The sequence below is a fragment of the Aspergillus steynii genome (genome assembly GCF_002849105.1).
Source record: "Aspergillus steynii IBT 23096 chromosome Unknown P170scaffold_5, whole genome shotgun sequence".
Taxonomy (NCBI): domain Eukaryota; kingdom Fungi; phylum Ascomycota; class Eurotiomycetes; order Eurotiales; family Aspergillaceae; genus Aspergillus; species Aspergillus steynii.
Genome location: NW_020194402.1, coordinates 3,038,575 through 3,058,860, shown reverse-complemented (window position 1 = coordinate 3,058,860; position 20,286 = coordinate 3,038,575). Strand labels below are relative to the sequence as shown.

Here is a 20,286-nt window from a genome sequence, read left to right as displayed (position 1 = left end):
ACGGACAAAACTCCAACATCGACTAGATTCATTGCGTACAACTAATACTCTTAGTCCGATTGCCAATATAAGGAGCTGTGAAAAGATCATGCCATCCAGGAGATGGAATATCTTTGTGATCTGTGCTATTACAGTATTCATTCCTAGAATGTTGTTAGAAGCGATCTTTCACGGTTGGAATCTCCTGCTTGGTAAAGTGGCAATGACTCACGTGAATAGCGTGCAATTGTAGCTGGGGGGCACAACAATGGACCCAACAGAGTTGATACTAGATATACAATTAGCCTACTTTATTTGGATCGAAAGGGTCTTTCGTTCAACGTACTTAGTCGCCGAAAGAACATTGCATTCGGGTGTACCGATATTCGGAAGTACAGAAGGGGAGCCATCAAAATTGGCTTGGGAATAAATAGTCGCCTGTGTTATTGTTAAAAGTTAGCTGTGCTTGCGCAAAGGAATATTACAATCATATATCCAACTAACATTAACCTTTCTGGGCCAATAAGTGCATTTCGTCCGTTCGTAAGTCAGATCTGTACAACCTGACTGCACCGTGATTTGTGTTTCTTCGCAAGCTGGATCATCATCCCTAGGGCTTGTTAGCTTGTTGGTATTGCCTTCCAAACATTTGGACTGACCTGTATTCATAACAGAAGAATTGAACGTAGGCGTCTGCTTCTGGTACGGTGATTGCTTGCACTCCTTGACTATTGTGTACATCAGCGTAAGCGGAGTATGCGGCTAGTAAGCCAGGGGATACAAGCTTACTTAGGAACACAATTGGACCACGGGACGAAGGTAGAAGCGCCCTGGCAGCTGAGCTCGGAGTTAAAGGTGGCCTAGGAGATAGTTTAGCCGACAATTCTGATCAATCTTCAAACGGATAAAATGGATATGCTAAGGAAGACTTACTGTTTTGGCTTCGACAACTCCCCTGAATGTAGCCACAAAAATTAAATAAGGCAAATATAGGGATTGCATCTTAACAACAACAATATTTCGCAATATGATGCCCTTGAAATTCAGGCTTTATGGTGAGGAAGTTCACAAGGGAATCGATTAATATACAGATTGAGGCCCGGTCCAGAAATCGAGCAAACTTATATATTCGCCTGTGATCCAATGATACTTTATTCTCTATTATGTATGGTGTAGATAGGTCTCAAAGCCCCCAAATGTTGTACTTGCGATATTCGATGTTGCATTGGAACGGCTCCACAGAAAAGGTTCCTACTTACTACATGATGTGGTTGACGTAATACAACCTGACCAGGTGACGAGTCCAACCCTAATACTACATATCGGCGGATGGCTTGAACCAAACATACTAGAAGATTTATCGTCGAGCTGCTGTAATTGATTTCCTAATGCGACACTGTCGCAGGCACTTTCTTCTTCAATGATACGTTACAGTTGCAGTTTCATGGTGTCCGTATACATCTAGTAGGACTTCACATCCAACAGGAAAAATGAAGGCGTCATAGAGTAATAAAATGGACGATGAGCTGTACGTTTGCAGTGCTATAGGAGTCCAATACAGAAGGAAAATATAGTTTCAGCTTGAGAATACGTAACAAGACAAAGCGTTTGCTATAAAGAAAGATTTGTTAAACGTTCGACTGAAGACTGTCCTTTTTTTATCTTCACCCCATAAACCTGCAGAGCCTACATACGACACTTCTTTCATCGACACGGTTTCACATTTTCGAGGCTACCGACTGTGGACATAATGTCTGATTCATTAACTCAACCCCGAAAAAAGGATTCCCGATTCGGGGACTGGCTGCCTTCACCACAAGAAGTGTGCAGGTGGCTAGACGAGTTGATAGAACAGGCCGCAGACGATCCCAAACCGCTGGACCCTGTTATCAAGAACTTCCAAAACCTCGTTCAAGATGACCCTGCGCTCAGGGTTCTGGCAAAGAAGATGTTCGAGGAAATCCCTCGCGTCGAGGGGGATGCCTCATATAACGTGAAAGACTTTGACGAGACCCTCCAAGCCTTCAACGAGATCCTCAGTTCTGCACCATACGTGCGCTCAACCGGGGCTGGACTGAGTGCCATTACAGTTCCATTCAATGCCGTTCTCAACTGGCCAGCGAATACAACCAGCGGCTACGTTTTCTTCCTCAACAAGAATGTCAATGAAAGTTTGAAGGCGATTATTAACCGATGGGGCGACTTTCTCAAATACGACCTCAGCTCTGCGAAATACATAAATCATAATGATGACTGCCCAAAGAACTGGTTCAGCAAGAGTTATCAGAAGATAATGAAGGACTACGCCCAGTGGCCTCAGGATTCTCCCATTGAGAAGCTCTACAAATGTGATCCACAATCTCCTACTTGGGGCTTTTCTAGCTGGGACCAGTTCTTCACGCGCCAATTCTGTCCGGGTGTCCGCGATGTGAACAAATACGACCAAAGCGACAGTGTGATTGTGAATGCCTGCGAATCTGGAAAGCAAGGCGTAGTGCAGAAGGTCAAAGACCGCGACACATTCTGGCTGAAATCCCAACCGTACTCTATCATCGACATGATGGATTCCGACTCCTACAGTTCCCGTTTCTTCAACGGCACCGTTTATCAAGGCTGGCTGAGCTCCGCGTGCTATCACCGCTGGCATGCCCCGATCTCAGGAACCGTGGCAAAAATCGTCCAGATCCCAGGTACATACTACTCTAATGTCCGATCGCATCTTTTCCCAGATCCAGATCCGTCTGGCCCGAATCTCTCTCAGTTCTATCTCGCCTCCGTTGCTACGCGAGCGCTGATTTTCATCGAGGCCGACAATCCGGCTATTGGGCTCGTGTGCTTTATCGCCATCGGGATGAATGAGATTTCCAGTTGTGAGATCACAGTCTACAAGGATCAGCATGTGCAGAAGGGACAGCAGCTTGGAATGTTTCATCTGGGTGGTTCGGCGTATTGCTTGGTATTTGAACATCGTGTGAAGCTTAATTTCCTTGATCCCAGCGAATCGGGTAACCCTCATGGAATGTTCAAACTGAACAGCCGTTTGGCTACGGTGGAGAATTGAGGTGTTATTTTAGGAATAGCAACCGTCTCGAGGGAAAGACATATAATGGCGCAAATCAGTTCAAATTTGAAATTCAACGGGCGCTGTTATCTTGAAGAAGATATAGCAGAGGGATATATGGACAAAAACAACAGAGGAGAATTCATTTAATCGCAAAAGCTATTGGGCATTGCAGAAATTTCTCAAACTCTACAATTTTTATCAAGGCTTTCAAGTTAACGTATTCCACAAGCGAGTCGGCACCACAAGCGAGCCGGCACCCCCGCTCCAATTTCTGCCCGCGGACCAAATACTAGAGGCTTTATCAACGAAATAATTGCATTTCTATATAAAAACTAATTAGGAACTCGATTGGGACATTGTAACCGTCTATGTCCTAGAATATGACAATTACTGCAGCGTGGTGGCGCTCGTACGCGTGGCTCAACTGCAGAAAGTGCAGGGTCTAGAGGAAGCGTATTTTGAGCTTCATCAACCTCATTCTCGCGCTGAAATCGCTCTAGGCCTTCTTGAATAGCTGATCCCTCTGTAATAGCTAGCTGCCTAGTAGAGCGTTTCTTTTTTTGAAGCTTCTTTTCATGAGAAGCGCGTAATTCACGGATTTCTTCGCGTGCAAGAATAAGCTCATTAAGGTGTAATTCATGACCTTTAATAAGCTTATTAAATCGCATCTCTAGCGAAGATGAAGGGCCCTGCGTACGCGCTTTAAGCAGCTTCTTTGCTGTAGATGCCTGCTTTTCAAGCTGCCTAGTTGTATAAGGCGTTTTTAGCGCTGTATTGGTAGATCGACTGCCTGGTGGTGTAGGGGTCTTTAGCTGAATATTCAGCTTACTGAGTACCCTATCTGGATTAAGTGGAACTAGACCAGCACCTGCGAAGCTATTCCGAATAGTATCTGCTTGAAAAGCGCTTTCACGAGCTTGTGGAAAGGCCTCTAAGAAATCAAACTTATCGATATGATTGATTCCCAAGCGTGCCTGTTTCTCAACTAAGCTGCCGTACGCCCGCTTTAGAGGCGAGAAGCAGCCAACATCTAGAGGCTGTAGTAGATGCGATAAATGTGCAGGCATGCAGATAGGAATAATATTATTCTTACTGCATATCTGGTCGAATTAAGGTGTAAGATGGCTGCTATGACTGTCAAGAACTAGAAGACAATATCTTCCAGTTATACGACTAGTAGTAGTCGGAATAAAGAGGTTTTTAAGCTAGCGAAGGCTTATCTTATCAGTAGTCTATCCATTAGGACTAACTTTAATCCTGCTATCGCGTGGGAGTTTGATATCTTGATACTAACCCTTTATATGGATCTTTCCTTTAAAGATCACACATGGAGGAAGTGCCCAACCGGTTGAGTTAATACACTTGATTAAAGTAACCCATTCTCGATTGCCAGGCTGTATAAGAGAGGCCTTTCCGTAGTAATTAGCTCTAGTAACTACTTGAGCAGTAGCTACTAAGCCCATAGCGAAGCCAGTCTCATCAAAATTATAGATATCTTCTTATACAATTCCATATTACATTATAATAATTTGTACGCGATCAAACCACTCTCTGATAATCTTGGGGTCTTTGCATTTAGCGCGCCAATAATCATAGTGTCGAGTATAGCGAGTTTTCAAGCGATCTTGTCGTTTAATAAAGTTGGAGACCCAGTTCACTCCGACTGATTAAACTGGGGTAGTATCGCGCGCAGCAAGAAGAATATTGGCCATTTCTCGTATATAGGACGGTCGAGGAGGCGCTCCACGTCAATCTAGCGATAGAATCCATTGTACAAGCGATTCCTCTTTATTTTGAGTCATTTTATGACCATTAGCACGTGTTTCTGAGCGATTTATTTTTCCGCGTAGCCGATCTTGTAGAGTAGAACGAGGCACATTATAATAACGCGCAGCTTTAGCAATTTGGGTAATTTATTTATTTTCTATAGCAGAGATTGCTAATAGAATCCTCCCCTCCTGCTCGGCTGAATTTCCTGACTTTTGACGCGCTTTTGGAGGCATGGTTAGTAGTTGAATTAAGTAAGGTTTTTGATCGCGGTCAAAACGCGTTGGGGTGCCGGCTCGCTTGTGGTGCCGACTCGCTTGTGGAATACGTTATGCATAATTTGTGCAAAGCCTGTCTTTAGGTTACATAAGCATGATCATACCGATACACATTAGCATGCTGCAGTAGCATCAAGCCTCTCTACTGACATTCCATCTAAGGTAGGGGCAAATATCCAACGGATGTCCCTATTGCATCACCAAAAATAATCCTAAAAATACCGAACCAAAGGAATGGAAGCTCCCGCTCAAGATCAACAGTGGCTTTTCCACAGAGAACATTGATTGGCCCAAAGATGCAGATTCTTCCTTGGCAGGTTTATATTCCATTCTGGGGCTAGCGCGTGTCTACTCGCATTCGATGAGGGACGCGAGGCTGAGGTGGATTGAACGTGAACATTAGGTATCAAGTCGGATTTAGTTATGTCGTTGGGTTCGCCATATGCCTCTCCACATGCCCTCCAATGAGCCATTTAGCACGAGGAAGATTTCAATTCATTCGGGCCCCAACCTCCGATTTCGCTATGATGCAACTCAACGCCTTCGCGCGCATTTTCAGTCTCGCAGCAAAAGGATTGTATGATTTATGAGCGGAGCGTTTGGTATAACATGGATTAATGGAAGTTTCTGTAGGGCTTCTTTTCCAAGGTGACGTCCTGCAAAGCCTTGGCATCGATCATTGCGCCGTCCTCTGTATCTTGGGATTCAGCCCCCGCAAACAAAGGTTGCAGCCTTGTGGGATTTTAATTAACTAAGCACAATTAAAATTCCACAGCCTCATCTCTTATTAGACCATTGCTTAGCCCTCCTTTGAACCACAGATTGAAGATGAGCCATAGTCCGTCTAGAAGGCTATGATCGTCGGTCTTGGCGCCAGAACTTCCTAAATCGGTAACGTGGATGATGAACCTACTCAATGCCACATGTTAGAGACATCGATGTCAACGTGCAAAAATGAAATATTTAAACCCCTGTATCCGACCTACTACCCTTAGCCATCATCGCAAGCCCAGGGATCTTCAAGCAACATGCTTTTCAGAACCCTTTTCCTTCTTACTGCAGCGCGGTATGCGTATGCCGAGTGTAAATGCGTACGCTGATCCTTCTCATCATGTTTTATTTGCTCCCCCAACTAACGGATCAAACCTAACAGACTCCATCCGATGACTGCTGGCCTACACAATCAGAATGGAGCTCCCTGAATAAAACTGTCAAGGGAAAGCTCATTGCCAACAAACCCCTCGCCCTGCCATGCTACAAAGGCGCGGACTACGATGCTCAACTCTGCGAGACAGTCACCGCAAACTGGTCTAGCTCCTGGTTCTTGGAGGAATCCCCGATCGGGTATAGCTATCCAGTCCTACAGACCTGTACTCCGGGGAACTCTTCTTTCAATCCGGTGTGTGACTTAGGTACTTCACCGGCTTATTCCATCAATGCGACGAATGAGAACGACATCGCGGCTGGGATCAAGTTTGCCAAAGACAACAACGTGCGACTGGTGATTAAAAATACGGGTCATGATGTTGTGGGAAGGTAGGTGATCTAGGCGGGCTTCCCCAGAAAGATTACGGCTGCTGACGACAACGATTAGATCCCAAGGTTACGGCAGTTTATCTATCTGGATCAAGCATCTTAAAGACGGGATCCACTTTCAAAAGCAATACAGTTCATCTACCAAGTGTAGCTCTAGTTGGACTGGAACTACTCTGACCGTTGGCGGTGGATATGTCTGGGACGATGTTTACACCGAGGCAGCCAAGCATGATGTTATTGCTGTTGGCGGCAGTGATAGGGTATGTCCATCCTGCGTAAAATAAGATCAGGTATTGACGATAATCCAGTCCGTCGGAGTGATTGGCGGTTACCTGCAAGGGGGCGGCCATGGTGCTGTGAGCCACGACTTTGGCCTCGGCACCGACCAAGTCCTCGAGTATAAGGTCGTCCTCGCATCCGGCGAAATCGTCACAGCCAACGAATGTCAGTATACGGATCTTTTCATGGCTCTCCGAGGAGGTGGTGGCGGTACCTACGGCGTTGTTGTATCCGCAACTATCAAAGTACACCCAACACGCCCGGTTCTCATGCACACTTTGAGCGTGTCGGCCGTGGGGAAGAACGTGTCCAGCTTCCAGAGCGCCATTGCAGACCTACTATCTAGTTACCCTAACCTTTCCGACGGAGGGTTCTCTGGCGACGCACTAATGGAAGCGACCGCCTACCAGCATACCTTCGCAAAATTGCTGAGCAGCAACGCCACCGAAGAAGACGTCGAATCCGGCAAACAAACTATAAAGCAGCACATCATTGATCACCTGAGCCCCATGAACGGAACACAGGTGAACGTACTATCGACCTTTACCCAGTTTTCCAACTGGCAAGAGTTCTTCCTCGGCAGTGGGACTCATTTGAATCCAACGGGAACCAGCACAGTTCTTCCATCTCGGTTCTTTGACAAGAAATCGTTAGTTTCCAAGCAAGAAAATCTGAAGAACCTGATTCGCACTATTTTCACCACTCCAAGGTCGGAAGCAAAGCCTAAAGCCGCAGCCTTGGAGCTCTGTCTTGTTGGTGGCGGCAAAGTGCTCGAGCCGACACCGCTCACATCTGTGAATCCAGCATGGCGCAAGACGTACCTGCTAATGGAACTTGTTGAAACCTGGTATGAGAATAATTTCTCAAGGCAATCGGTACTTGAAAAGGCGACGAACCAAAAATTGAAGGCGATGAAGGATATCACACCGGGCATGGGCACTTATCTTAATGAAGCTGATCGGAATGACCCTGATTACAAGCACGACTGGTATGGTGATATGTATGAATGGCTTTCTTCTGTCAAGACGAAGTACGACCCAGAGGATGTGTTCTGGTGTCATCACTGTGTTGGTAGTGATAGATGGGAGGAGTCGACTGGTGGAACGGTTTATGGTCCATTGTGCAAGACCAATTAGTCTTCTCTCATTGAAGTCTACCACAAGATGTTGTTTTGTTGAATTTTTGTTTCAATCGCTGTTCAAATGACCTCTGATATCGAATAGATGGGCTTGTACATTATAATGTATCATTCCGCTAAAATTGCCTTTTCGTACTTATTGCTTTTCCGGATTGATCCGCTAAGGATTAGGGGAACTAAAATGAAAATTACAGATGTGGTGACATACGCACATTACTATCAATGGACAATTCTTGGTCATCTCAAACGACGATCTACTAGCAGTCATCACAGGTTAAATGTCCTTTGTGAGTTTCGAATGTCTGTCGTAGGCTCATGTGTGGTCATACATTTCAACGCGATCAATTTAGGTTATATGTAGATACCGTGAAAAACAGCCTTTATGCACTTGGTCGGATGGGACCTTCCGCTCTCAACAACGACTTCAACTTTATAAATATTGGGTCTAACGCCCCCTTTTCCTGTTATCTCCCTCAACCGCCTTTGTTTCCTCTACTTCGACTGGCTTTGAGATCTGTTCTTTGGAATCTTCCCAGATATCAGAAGAAAACCTAGTCTGTTGGTTACCAGTACTTCATTCACAAGGCCCAACAGCCTCTGTGCCTTTCGACATACTTACTTGCCGCTGGCAGCACTCTGTCAAGATATCTCAATCCTCAACGCCTTGCGCGATTCGGTAAGTTTACCAAGACACTAGAACCTCTATCGCACTGCCATACAGCAAGATGAGTGATGAAATGAGGCTAATGGCGGAGGAGAACAAGCAGCTGACAGAGGAGCAAAGGCACCTGGCGAGCACAAAAAAGGTGCTAAAAAATCAGTTGGATCAGCTGAAAGACTGTCAAAGAAGCCTAGTAGACGAGAACAGGCAGCTCATCCAGGAGAAGAGACAGCTGGCCAACGACAACAAAAGGCTACGTGCGCTTGTTGAGGAGATGAGAGCGCAAGAACAGAAAGGCAGCCTGAGCCAAACAAATCCCCCTCAGTCCTCCGTACCCGAGCAGGGACGCTCGCAGATCAAACCCAAAGAAAAGAAAAGACGATTTTGCACCCAGAAATGTCTCCTGGGTCTAAGAAGACGCAGCACACTGGATGACAACTGTCCGAATGTGGCATTGCACCGAGGAGAGGACAATAGCAAATTCCACCTGACCAATACCACAGGTTTGATTCGACTTCTTAAAGACCAGCTCGATAGGGACGTTAACTGCATCAAGCCAATGGCAGGCTGTGGATCAGCTGGAGCGCCATTCAAGATCACCTGCGAGCGATTCGGATACACCGTGGTAGGAAAAGGAACCACTTGTTACGTATGGCCGCAAGTGTCGGCTGAAGAAGACGTGTACCGGGTCCTTGCATCTCTTCAGGGATCAGTGGTGCCTGTATTCTTGGGTAAGATTGACTTGGAAAAGAGCTATTTTTTACTTGAAGTAGGAGACGTCCGCCACATGCTACTGATGAGCTACGGAGGCGACACGATCATGGCGGCCGACATAGACCCTTGGGTCAGGGATGAAAAAGTAGAAGAGGCGGTGGCGAGTATCTCTTCCCTGGGGGTTAGGCACAGGGACCTCCACTCCGCCAATATTCTGTGGAATAAAGAACTGAGAGAAGTTATGATTATCGACTTCAACCTTTCGGAATTGAGCCCTGAAGTTGCAACAAAGAAGAAGAGGTCTGAAAAGGCCCGGGAATCCAATTCCTCGTGGTGTTCATATCATGGAGAACTAGAGCGATTGCCATCGTCTTCCACATCCTGATGATTATTTCACTGCAGAAATGCTCGCTAATTCAATGTCAATACGGGCGAGAGATGATCGGCTTCGACTCTTTGGAGGTTCAGAATAAGGTGCATGACAACGCACAATAAAGATACCAGACTGACAGAGAAGTTCACTAGAAGTTTGATGAATGGAGATAGTTTAATATTTGATTGGGTTTTATGACCGCAACCCCAGGATTACATGTAAGGTTCAGCCTTGAAATGACTAATAAGTTGTTAATTTTAGAAAAGTAAAGGTACGGTGACGAGGTAGGCCCTGCTTATTGACCTTCTTTTAAGGATAGAGATATCCACTTTGAAACTAGCAAAGTAAAGTGATGTTTTTATTCAAATTATCAAACATAACCGACTGGGGAAAACATCATAACTCATGAGCATTTTTTAGAGTAGAAGTGCACTTGCCTTGCCCGAAGATAATGACATTAAACAACAAATCGATCCCAACTTGGCCGTTTAAACAGAATATCAAACTGTAAGAGGACTTCCCCGACTACTTGAAGGACACACTTGCATCTCGAAGCATTCTGACCCTACACCAGTCGAGCACCGCTTACCATCGAACGTTGTGCCCGGCGGGCAGACAGGCTGAACCGTGGACTGGCAGGTGTTTCCAACTAGCGCAAGACCCGGTGGGCAAGCCGGTAAAGACGTGGCCACGCATTTTGTGCCGTCGAATTGAGTGCCTGGGGGACACGTCGGCGGAGTGACAGAGGCGCAGATATCACCACTGAAGACCGTTCCAGGTGGGCAGCTGGGTCGCTCCTCGGCAACACAGGTTGTGCCATCAAATGTAGTTCCTGGTGGACAGGAGGGTCGTGCATCGGACACACAGGTCTCGCCATCAAACACCGTGCCTGGAGCGCATGCGGGCCGGGAATTCGAGACACAGGTCTGTCCGTCGAATGTTAACCCTGGGGGACAGGAGGGACTGCTTGCTGATGTACAGTGCTCTCCGTCGAAGGATGTCCCGGGAGGGCATGTTGGTCTGGCTTTGGAGACACAGGAAAGGCCGTCAAATGTCATGCCTGGCGGGCAGGATGGGTGTTTATCGGAGACGCAGCTGGTGCCGTCGAAAGTAAAGGAAGGTGGACATGTGGGACGATCCTTTGAAATGCAGGATGTGCCGTCGAACGTGGTTCCGGCTGGGCAGCTTGGTGGGTGAGAGGACACGCAGTTTTCGCCCTTCATGCTCATGTCTGGAGGGCAAAGTGGATTGTGTGGAAAGACGCATACTCCATTGCTAGGGGTTGATCCAGGAGGACAGGTTGGCCGTTCACTGGAGAGACAAACTTGGCCATTAAAGGTGGTTCCTGGTGGACAGGAAGGTTCGTTATGAGAGACGCATGTATTCCCACTTAAGGTTGACTCAGGGGGGCAGGCAGGACGCTCATGATGCACGCAGTTTGCTCCGTCGAATGTTGTTCCTGGAGGACATGTGGGCGAGTCGGAGCTCACGCAGGACCTTCCACTGAATGTCGTCCCTGGGGGGCAGGATGGTTGTTTTGACGAGACGCATGATGTATCTTTCAACATTGTGCCCGGCGGACAGCTTGGTTCTTGTGTAGGAGTGTACACGCACTTGGTGCCATCATAGTGACTTCCAGGGGGACACGAGCCTGGATCCTTAGGGACGAGGATACAGTATGTGCCATCCCAAATGAGGCCCTGTAGACAGCATCTTGCCTCTCCGTTGGCAGATCTGGACAGGATATGTCCAGGAGGGCATGAGGGAGGCTCGGATGTAGCGCAGGCATTCCCATCAAACTTTGAATCGACGGGGCACCATGGAGGCTCCGTCGAACGACAGACCTTTCCATCGAAAGTACCCGACGCACAGGTGGGAGCCTGCTCTGACAAACACACTTTGCCATCGAAAATTGACCCCGATGGACAAGCAGGCCTTGCCGTGTGTGTGCAAATTTTGTTTTGGAACACAAAGCCGGAAGGACACGATGGAGGAGCAGTCGAAGTGCACAGCTCGCCGACTAGAGTGGTTCCCGGTGGGCAGGCTGGGGGCTTTGAGCCCACACATCTTTTGCCATCAAAGGTCAAGTCGTGGGGACATGTTGGTGACTGCTTCAGGACACATAACTGCCCCTGGACTGCCAGCCCTGGTGGGCAGACAGGCTTAGTCAAGGATGCACAGTTGATCCCGTTGTATGAGAGACCCGCCGGGCAGGATGGAATATGTGTTGAAACGCAGGAACCCCCATGAAATACTGTACCAGGCGGGCATGATGGGGGTTCTACAGAGATGCATCCATTTCCGCTGAACACAAGGCCAGGCGGGCAAGAGGGAGGATCAGCAGTCACGCAGATGTTGTCCACAAGGATCAGCCCAGACGGACAGATAGGGGACTCGGGAAAAATGCAGGTCTGTCCATTTAAGATGGTCCCAAGAGGGCAGCACTTCTGATTGCCTCCCGCATCTCGTGCAATATAGAGATCGTCGATAGTAATCCCCTTGTAACGTTGTGGTAGTTGTCCGCCCTGATCTCCCTTTCCCAGAACTGATTGTGGGTTTTCAAAGGAAGCTTGATCAGCGATTGGCGATGAATTGACGCTGTTGTCAACTGCTATGGCGCAGGCCACCAACAAGAAATGTATAAAAGCCACGAAGTCTCCTGGCATGGTAGATCATCAACGACATATAACTGATGGTGTTTGGAAGGAATGAGATGCCAGATGATGGAAAGTGCTCCTGTCCGGCTGCATACTTATACCACGCATATTAATAACCAAATACCGGACTCCGACGCATCGTTCTTGCTAGCAGTATAGATATTGTGTGACAATCCCTTCTTCGAAAGACCGCTGCAAAAGCAAGACAGAATGTTTAATCAGTCTCGTATCCTGACCTGATGCAGAGTTTCTATTTCAAACTCGATATGCTCCGCGAACGTCGGACTATATCCTAAAGCTTCTACTGTTGCACAATCTCTCGGTAGCTGAGCTATTTAATCAAATAGATTTCAAACAGACTTTCTCTAGCATGTTCTCTCAGGCCCCATACAAGCCAACTTAGGCCCTTTTACCCTTGACATCAAAATGAAAGAAAAAGAAAACCATGCGGTGGAAATGTCGTCTAAAGGGTGATCTTGAAGCTCTGTAATGGTAAGTTCAATATTTCCAGGCGGACACTGTGGCCCTGCAGCTGTGCACAAAATATACGGTCAGAGTATTCGACAATCACATGAAAGATTTCTTTTTTTCGCTGCGAAGCTCTCAAGGATTATGCGTGATTTTGTTACTGGATCCCATGTTTGTCCTACGTCGGATTGAGCTTTCGCCGAGAGAGCCCTGGTCCGAGTTTGCCCCCATGTATAGCATTTCAATTTGTATAGCGATACGTCCATCGGCAGCTAGAACTCTCCCGACGACATTTTGTGATAGCATGCACCTTGCGAGGATATCATCCGTGTGCCAAATAGTCGAAAGCCATGTCATATTACCCGACAGTCAAGCGGTACAGTTTCAATCTGAACTGCTTGAAAATAGTTGAGATTCAAAGTTCCCCATCAGAACCAACGCACAAGGAGCAGGGTATGCCGTTGATGGATATACAATATTCCAAAGTGGACCGGAGAAAATCTAGTTATTACCGGTTTGACTATCAACTTTCCGACCAGAATCGATCTTACTGGGCCACGTAATAGAAGGACAAAACGAAGGAGTTAGCTTCTGCAAGTGACAGGCTCCACATCTAGCTTTATGTTAAATCCAAGCTTCAATTATCACCAACAGTCTGGAACCAACCTGGATTGTGTCATTTAGACTGTTAAGGTCTATTTTATCAGCCACTTAGAATAATACGAAATCGGTACTCTTCTACGAAATCATTTGATACACTCAAGTAAGCTTTTATGAAAATATCTTTTGGGCCATTAGCCATCGAACAACTGTCAGAGTTGCTTTTGTCCCACACAACACAGACAAAAGTCTGTAATTCAGTCAGCCTGGTTCCCCGGCTATTTTCAAATCCCGCTGGGTATATTGGTTGAATGTGGTCTCCATGGACATGTACCGTATGATAAAATAAGAAAAATGAAAAACACTCGACCAATATTTGTTTCCGATAGAATGAATCCAAACCCTTGGTAGGGCCAAAGCTTACCATTTCATCCTCCCGAAAGACCTTTTCGTGTTCTTCCAATTCACCATTTGCAGCCTGTTTAGTATCTCTCTGAGTCATTCCCCATCATTTTGAAAGGATTGAAAATGCATATCACATTCTTCAATCTCCTCTGTATCCTGATATACGGTAGATTTGCTATTTGTGCAGAATCTTCTGCACCCCAGAATTATGACAAAATCTGCCCTTCTCAGGACAATACTGTGAAAGCTCTGGATGGGGATTACCGAATCTTATACCACTGCGACGCATATCCGACCACCTATGACGCACAAGGAACCTTTCAGGTTCAAGATCCCGATTCATGTGCACAAATATGCCAGAGAAAGTCAGGCTGTCGTGGAGCCATCTGGAGTGCCGCACAGCAAACATGTTGGACCTCGGAAGACCAAAGTAATCGTCTTATTCCATACCAAGGACTTCTGTACCTGAAGCACGTGGAAGGTACGCCTGAACAGCAACCAAAGGAGCCCATGTGCGATTCAGCTGTGGCTGCATGTACGCAACAGAAAGACATCTGCGAGAAGCAGTCAGCAATCACTCAAGCCGAGGTCCAAGCATGCAAAGAGCAGAAAGATGTATCCGACAAACAGGCAGAGGCCTTCTCAGCTAGCTTAATTGCATGCGAGGCTCAAAAAGAAATCGCGGACAGGAACAGTGAGGTAAACAAAGCTCGACTTACGGCCTGCGAAACACAGAAGGATGTATGCGATAAGCAATCGGAAGCCAATGCAGCGAGTATTGCAGCCTGCAATGCGCAAAAAGACATTCTGGAGAAAAGGTCTCAGGCCACAACAACCCAGCTTACCTCGTGTGGTGAACAAAATGGCATGCTGGAAAAGAGACTGGCAGCCAATTCTGCCCAGCTCACGTCGTGCCAGACGCAGAATAGTGCGCTTAATGCAAGGGCCGAGACCAACTCTGCCCAGCTAACAGCATGTGAATCGCAGAAGGCGACATGGGAGAAGAAGTCCAAGGACGATGCCGCACGTGTTACGACATGCGAAGCATCCAGAGAAGCACTGAAGACAGAATGCGCTAAAAATGCCGAGGGAAAGATTAAACCGAACTTATACACTATCATGGCTCGACATTGCAACAAATTTGTCGACTTGAAAGATGGGCAAACCGCTGACGGAACAAAGATTCAGCTTTGGTGAGCAGAAGGAGTCTAAATAGTACGTCGGACATCAGCTAAGCTGACCTATTATTGCAGGGAAAAATCTCCTACGCTAAATCAGCGATATTTCATCTATCACGTTGGGAATGAGGAATATCTCCTTCGGAACCAGCGAACCGGAACTTATGTAACTGCCTCAGGTACTTGAAACAGTCCTCAGATCGTGACTTTTATGACTTTGGAACTAAATAAAGCCATAGCTTCGAGCAGAGGCGATGTTACTGCAAACACCCTGGCGACCGAAAACAAACGTATTAGATGGAAACTAGTCCCATTAAATGATGGCAGCGGAGCATTTAAGTGGGTTGACCGGTCCGAACAAGACTTCACATTGATAAGCTCTAATATCCCTTCCAGTATTTACAGCGTCGCCTATCCTGACGAACTTCTCGAGGTGGCCAGTGAAGGTACCACTAATGGGGATAAGTTTATCACCTGGCCAAACAATGACCGTCGACACCAGCAGTTTTATGTTGCAGTTGCGTAGTCACTTTGCGTAACCACCTTCTATAAGTGACCTTTTGTGAGAGTGGTCGGGCCATATGGGTTAATGTTCTTTCTTTCGAATCCGTTTGTTTCAGAAATGTGGGAGTTTGTTCTTTGGCGGCCTTCATAACGATGAGTATTCGCTAGCGTGTTCCACAAGACACTGGCCAATTTGATGCTAGGCATAATTACTATTCCAAGGTCAATCACACCTAACTCGCTCACAATCCAGGGATCATTATATACAATTAGGTTCCTAAAGCTTGGCCAAGCTCTACAGAACATAGCGGAATGCCTTGTTATCAATCTCTGTTTGGTCCTAAGTCACCGAAGTCCATTAGCAGGCAGACTCTCAAACTCGAAACACGACGTAGGGTAGGACACTTACCAGCATTCCATTCTCAATGCCCTCTGCTTCTTCGCTATTCTCGTCCAGTGCAGCTTGGTCTCTGCGCTTGTTCTCGAAATACATGTACAGGTAGAGCGCGGTGATGGAGACCAGCTTGACGGAGTATCCCACCAACATCCTACGGGGTATCTGTTAGCATAGTTTCCAGCCATGATAGGTTGTTCCAAAGAAAGTACTTACGCAATATAAGCACTATGATAGCCCGGTGCCTCGTTATCACCGAACGTCTGTGGACCGATGATGTTTCCGACGCAGTAACCGGTGAACAACAAGGCACCGGTGACTTGCTTCTTTGTATAACCGGCAATATTAGAACTAACGAACGTCAAGCTCATACTGAAACCCAACCCCTGAAAATAACAGAGCCAGAGAGCGACCAAGCGGCCCCACTTATTCGAGTCTGGCAATCCAACTAGAAGGCCGGATCCCAGGATGCAAATCGTGTTAGCGACAATCATGCAAGCGCTTCGAGAGTGGAATTTGTCGCCATATTTGGTGGCGACGATGCCGCCGATCAGGAGAGCCAGGAATTGCACCGCACCACCAGGGATCTGTAGGTATTGGGTACCCAGAGTGTCGAAGCCGAAAGATTTGACGATAATTGAGGTAAACTGTCACACGTGAGCTTTTCAACCTCTGGCTTTCGATTGAGAATGAGACTTACGCTGGTGAGAGCTGAGTTCGGAACCTGAGCGCCAACAGCCATAATGAATAGCAACCAGGTCTTAGGATCCCGCGCGGCCTGCCACACCTGATACCATTTGAATTTGTTGTTCTTCACGCCTTGTCGGTTGATGGCGACTCGCTCAACCGCAATGGCTTTTTCGCGCTCGTTCAAGAATTTTGCGGTCGAGGGGAGATCCGGGAATAGAAGCAAGGCGATGACACCAGTCGCGACGGAAAACGCGCCGAAAATGAGGAACACATACATCCACCGCGGCAGACCAGTCGTGATGTGTCCGACGGCGTACCCGATAAGACTATTCTCATTAGTTGGCTTCTTCATTTTAAGAGGCGGGCTGTGAACTCACCCTCCAAACATCGTGGCAATACCATTAGTGCAGTAGTAAGCCTCCAGTCGTAGCGGCTGCTCAATTGATGTGTACCACATGCTCATCATCAAGACGAAGCCAGGGTTGACTATGGCTTCGACAAAACCGAGCAAGAATCGATTGGTTGCGATTCCGGCGAAGTTGTGACATGCTGGGGTTGTCATTAGGAGTGCACCCCAAACTATCCCTGTTAGTGCGATCCAACCAATATTCCTGGGCTGCAGTGACATACCGAGGGTGGTTATGCTGAGTACCTTTCCAAGGGGAAGTTTCTGCAGAGCGAGTCCAGCTGGCCACTGCGCGATGAGGTATCCGAAATAGAATATCGAGCCTTCATCGTGTTAGCGAGGAAAAGTAGTCAGCGGAGAATCAAACATACCAAGCCAAGAATATTGTGACCCGGTGATATGTGTCCCTTCTTTGAGACCATAAACGGATGCGAAGTTGATGCTGTTTTTGTCCAGATACTTCTTCCGTGAGCATCACTCTCAACAGTGTCATAACAAGGTATAATTGCATACCTGCAGCATATAAATCACAAACATCAACGGGATCAACCGAAAATCGATCTTCCGAAGCACCTTTTTCGCCTCTTCCGGGGTATATTCCAGCCCCTGGTGCTGTTTATAAAATTCATAGTTCTCGTCACGATCCGACGAGGCCGTCGACGACAATGGCGGCGAGGAAGTAGTCGCCTCAGCTTCTTTCTGCGACAGAGCCATTTGAAATTTCCCAAAGCAGAACACCACTGAATCAAAACTCAACGACGATCCCACATCCTGTCAGGGGAAGACCCTAGCTTTTTATACGCAGAGAGACAACCCTAGCCCCACGAGTCAGTATATCCCGCGTGGAGCACGACGACACAAAGCAAGCTGCGACCCCACAGCGACGATTATGGCCGCATCATTCGTACGGCGAATGGTGGACATGATGGAGACGGTTGATTTCCAAGCCAGAATTCTCGCACATCCAATTTGGCACGACGCATTGGCAAGCTTGGCCCGCTGCTTAGTCGACAGGCATCTCGGCGACAATGCTTGAATATTGACCGCTGTATGGTCGAGGTTGGATATCGCAAGAGGCAAGTTCGTTGGGTTGGATGTTCGGCCGATCACGACATCGGACCCATGATTGCGTCTTTGGCAGACCTGCAGGATCTGGCGACAGTCGGACAAATGCCGCAGATTGGAAAACCGGATGTCCTGCGAGGCTGCAGTCCAAATCTCCGAGGAGAGTAAGTTTGTTTCAGAAGCATCTCAGATGTCAGTCTCTTTCTGGATAGAGTCAGTCCTGAGGCATCGCGACGCGTTTGGAGCGGGTCTTGGCATGTTTGTGTATAGTCGGACCTTTGTTGTTCCATCCCCGATTAGCATGATTTATGCAGAATGCTAGTCAAATTCAAGGATTATTTATTGGATTTGTTAGACTCAATTAGAGTATTCCTTCCTAATTATCTGTGCCACAAGTCATGACTTCCCGGGGTGCATTTCGGAAAGCTGCCGTCCACCCCGGAAGATCTACCCAATACGTCACTATTGCTCTTGCTTTATTCAGCCGATGGAATCAATATTTGAACTATCTATTATGGCTAGTAACTAATTGTTTTCGTAATGAAAGATTCTTCGGGGTATCCTCTTAAGGATGGCTGCCGGTGTTCAAAAGAAAGCTTAGTATAGATGGTTTGTTTAAAGCTAGGCATAATGATCATCTCCACATAGTCTCTAACATGAATTTCACTTGGCTAATGATGCTCCTAGGCTACGAGCGCGGGACTAGGCTTTCTCAAGATGTTCATCCGAAAAAGACACAGAGCCATGGCAGGGCTCATCATGACGACAATCAGCCCTATCTGACTCACAGTCCTACTTCTCCTGCTATCCTCCTGCGAACGTCTCCTCCATCACCACATCACTACACGCCTATAACAGACAAACAAAAACCACCAAAATGAACCCCAAGATGCACTCGACACCTGCAGTTCGCACCAAGTTCCTCATCATCTCCGACACCCACGCGTGCACACCCTTCCTCGAACACCTGAGCACCGAGCCCGTAGACGTAGCCATCCACTGTGGCAATCTTACGACGAACTCGATGCTCGAAGAATTCAAATCCTCCATCGACCTCCTGTCCCAGATAAACGCACCCCTAAAGCTTGTCATCGCCGGTGACCACGACTTTACACTAGACACCCCAACCTACGACGGAGCCTTACAGGACCTCGAGAATACGCCGGAGCCAGTCGACCCCGATTTCATGGCGCAGGTATACGGGGACCTCGGCGACGCGAGGAGCCTATTTGAAAACGCGACAGACAACGGCATCATGCTTCTCGATCAGAGCACGCATCATTTTGTGCTAGGCAACGGCGCGTCGTTGACCGTTTACGCGAGCCCGTATACCCCGTGCCTACCCCCGGGGACCGGTGGATTCCAGTATCCACGGAGAGAGGGGCATATCTTCGACATACCGAGGGTGGATATAGTGATGACGCATGGCCCGCCCAAGGGAGTCATGGACTACACCCTATCGAAAGAGCGAGCAGGTTGTGCTGACTTATTTGCCGCGGTGGCACGCGCGAGGCCGCGGATGCACTGTTTCGGACATGTTCGTGAGCAATGGGGCGCGAAGCTGGTGAGTTGGCGGAAAGGAAGCCGGGCGCTAGAGCCGTGCTATCTGGGAGATGTGGATCATGAGAAGTCAGTTATTATTGAGAGGTTGGCGACGTTAGACACTGAGGGATATGGCGAGTATGAAAAGTTTTTCTGGACGAGTCACTGTACGGGGGATCCGTATCCGCTGGAATGGGGGAGACAGACGCTGTTTGTCAATGCTGCGGTTGAAGGGAGAGATGGGAGAGTTCAGCCGGCGTGGTTGGTTGAGATTGAACTTTCGAGAGCTTTTTAGGGTGAGAGGTTGCTTTTTAGCAGATTTATGATCATGTGTAATGTTGGGGCATTCTTGGGTCTATGAGATAGATATGACTGGGCGTTTGATACACCTAACACAGCGGCGACTACATATAACTAAGTTGCCTATTCTGAATGATTTGCACTCGGTATTGAATTGGTGCTGGTATAACTAGGATGAATGATCAACCTAAGACTGCTCGAACGAGCCGACCAGGAGATGGACGTAACGTTCATGACTCGGAATCCGTAATAGATCTCGTTTCCCTATTTCCCCAGATTTAGTCTATG

The 20,286-nt window shown here is 47.4% G+C and overlaps 8 protein-coding genes across 8 annotated transcripts; 5 read left to right on the top strand and 3 right to left on the bottom strand.

Moving 5' to 3' along the window:
* Positions 1-86: 86 nt before the first annotated feature.
* Positions 87-1,243, bottom strand: P170DRAFT_427575 (uncharacterized protein; the record flags this gene model as incomplete). The annotated part of the gene is made up of 8 exons (XM_024847783.1): positions 87-120; positions 212-268; positions 326-417; positions 484-589; positions 639-707; positions 769-839; positions 913-1,027; positions 1,239-1,243. 8 exons carry the CDS (start codon positions 1,241-1,243, stop codon positions 87-89), a joined length of 549 nt encoding a protein of 182 aa, XP_024703794.1.
* Positions 1,244-1,927: 684 nt separating this feature from the next.
* On the top strand, positions 1,928-3,040 carry P170DRAFT_359513 (putative phosphatidylserine decarboxylase; the record flags this gene model as incomplete). Its single annotated transcript, XM_024844362.1, has 1 exon — positions 1,928-3,040. One exon carries the CDS (start codon positions 1,928-1,930, stop codon positions 3,038-3,040), a length of 1,113 nt encoding a protein of 370 aa, XP_024703793.1.
* Positions 3,041-6,116: 3,076 nt separating this feature from the next.
* P170DRAFT_360487 (FAD-binding domain-containing protein) lies at positions 6,117-8,039 on the top strand (the record flags this gene model as incomplete). The annotated part of the gene is made up of 4 exons (XM_024844411.1): positions 6,117-6,179; positions 6,242-6,624; positions 6,683-6,884; positions 6,933-8,039. 4 exons carry the CDS (start codon positions 6,117-6,119, stop codon positions 8,037-8,039), a joined length of 1,755 nt encoding a protein of 584 aa, XP_024703792.1.
* Positions 8,040-9,036: 997 nt separating this feature from the next.
* Positions 9,037-9,717, top strand: P170DRAFT_319782 (uncharacterized protein; the record flags this gene model as incomplete). The annotated part of the gene is made up of 1 exon (XM_024843304.1): positions 9,037-9,717. A coding segment is annotated over one exon (681 nt), but the record flags the coding sequence as incomplete, so codon positions are not given.
* Positions 9,718-10,289: 572 nt separating this feature from the next.
* On the bottom strand, positions 10,290-12,455 carry P170DRAFT_361249 (cell wall cysteine-rich protein; the record flags this gene model as incomplete). The annotated part of the gene is made up of 1 exon (XM_024844459.1): positions 10,290-12,455. One exon carries the CDS (start codon positions 12,453-12,455, stop codon positions 10,290-10,292), a length of 2,166 nt encoding a protein of 721 aa, XP_024703790.1.
* A 1,587-nt stretch (positions 12,456-14,042) lies between these two features.
* Positions 14,043-15,284, top strand: P170DRAFT_427571 (uncharacterized protein; the record flags this gene model as incomplete). Its single annotated transcript, XM_024847782.1, has 2 exons — positions 14,043-15,112; positions 15,173-15,284. 2 exons carry the CDS (start codon positions 14,043-14,045, stop codon positions 15,282-15,284), a joined length of 1,182 nt encoding a protein of 393 aa, XP_024703789.1.
* A 560-nt stretch (positions 15,285-15,844) lies between these two features.
* P170DRAFT_411352 (putative MFS transporter) lies at positions 15,845-17,958 on the bottom strand. The gene is made up of 8 exons (XM_024846889.1): positions 17,605-17,958; positions 17,463-17,550; positions 17,316-17,414; positions 17,063-17,264; positions 16,696-17,011; positions 16,212-16,642; positions 16,011-16,149; positions 15,845-15,941 (listed from the first exon to the last, which is right to left on the bottom strand). The coding sequence occupies exons 1-8, from the start codon at positions 17,803-17,805 to the stop codon at positions 15,897-15,899; spliced, it is 1,521 nt and encodes a 506-aa protein (XP_024703788.1). The 5' UTR covers positions 17,806-17,958; the 3' UTR covers positions 15,845-15,896.
* Positions 17,959-19,045: 1,087 nt separating this feature from the next.
* P170DRAFT_361254 (metallophosphatase domain-containing protein) lies at positions 19,046-19,993 on the top strand (the record flags this gene model as incomplete). Its single annotated transcript, XM_024844460.1, has 1 exon — positions 19,046-19,993. One exon carries the CDS (start codon positions 19,046-19,048, stop codon positions 19,991-19,993), a length of 948 nt encoding a protein of 315 aa, XP_024703787.1.
* Between the last annotated feature and the right edge of the window lie 293 nt (positions 19,994-20,286).

Bases quoted from the DNA above. Each gene is read 5' to 3' on its own strand.
- P170DRAFT_411352 (XM_024846889.1), bottom strand. From the start codon at position 17,805: ATGGCTCTGTCGCAGAAAGAAGCTGAGGCGACTACTTCCTCGCCGCCA. The intron at 17,551-17,604 runs GTATGCAATTAT...TCACGGAAGAAG, and splicing joins TTGTGATTTATATGCTGCAG to TATCTGGACAAAAACAGCAT. The intron at 17,265-17,315 runs GTATGTCACTGC...TAACAGGGATAG, and splicing joins ACTCAGCATAACCACCCTCG to TTTGGGGTGCACTCCTAATG.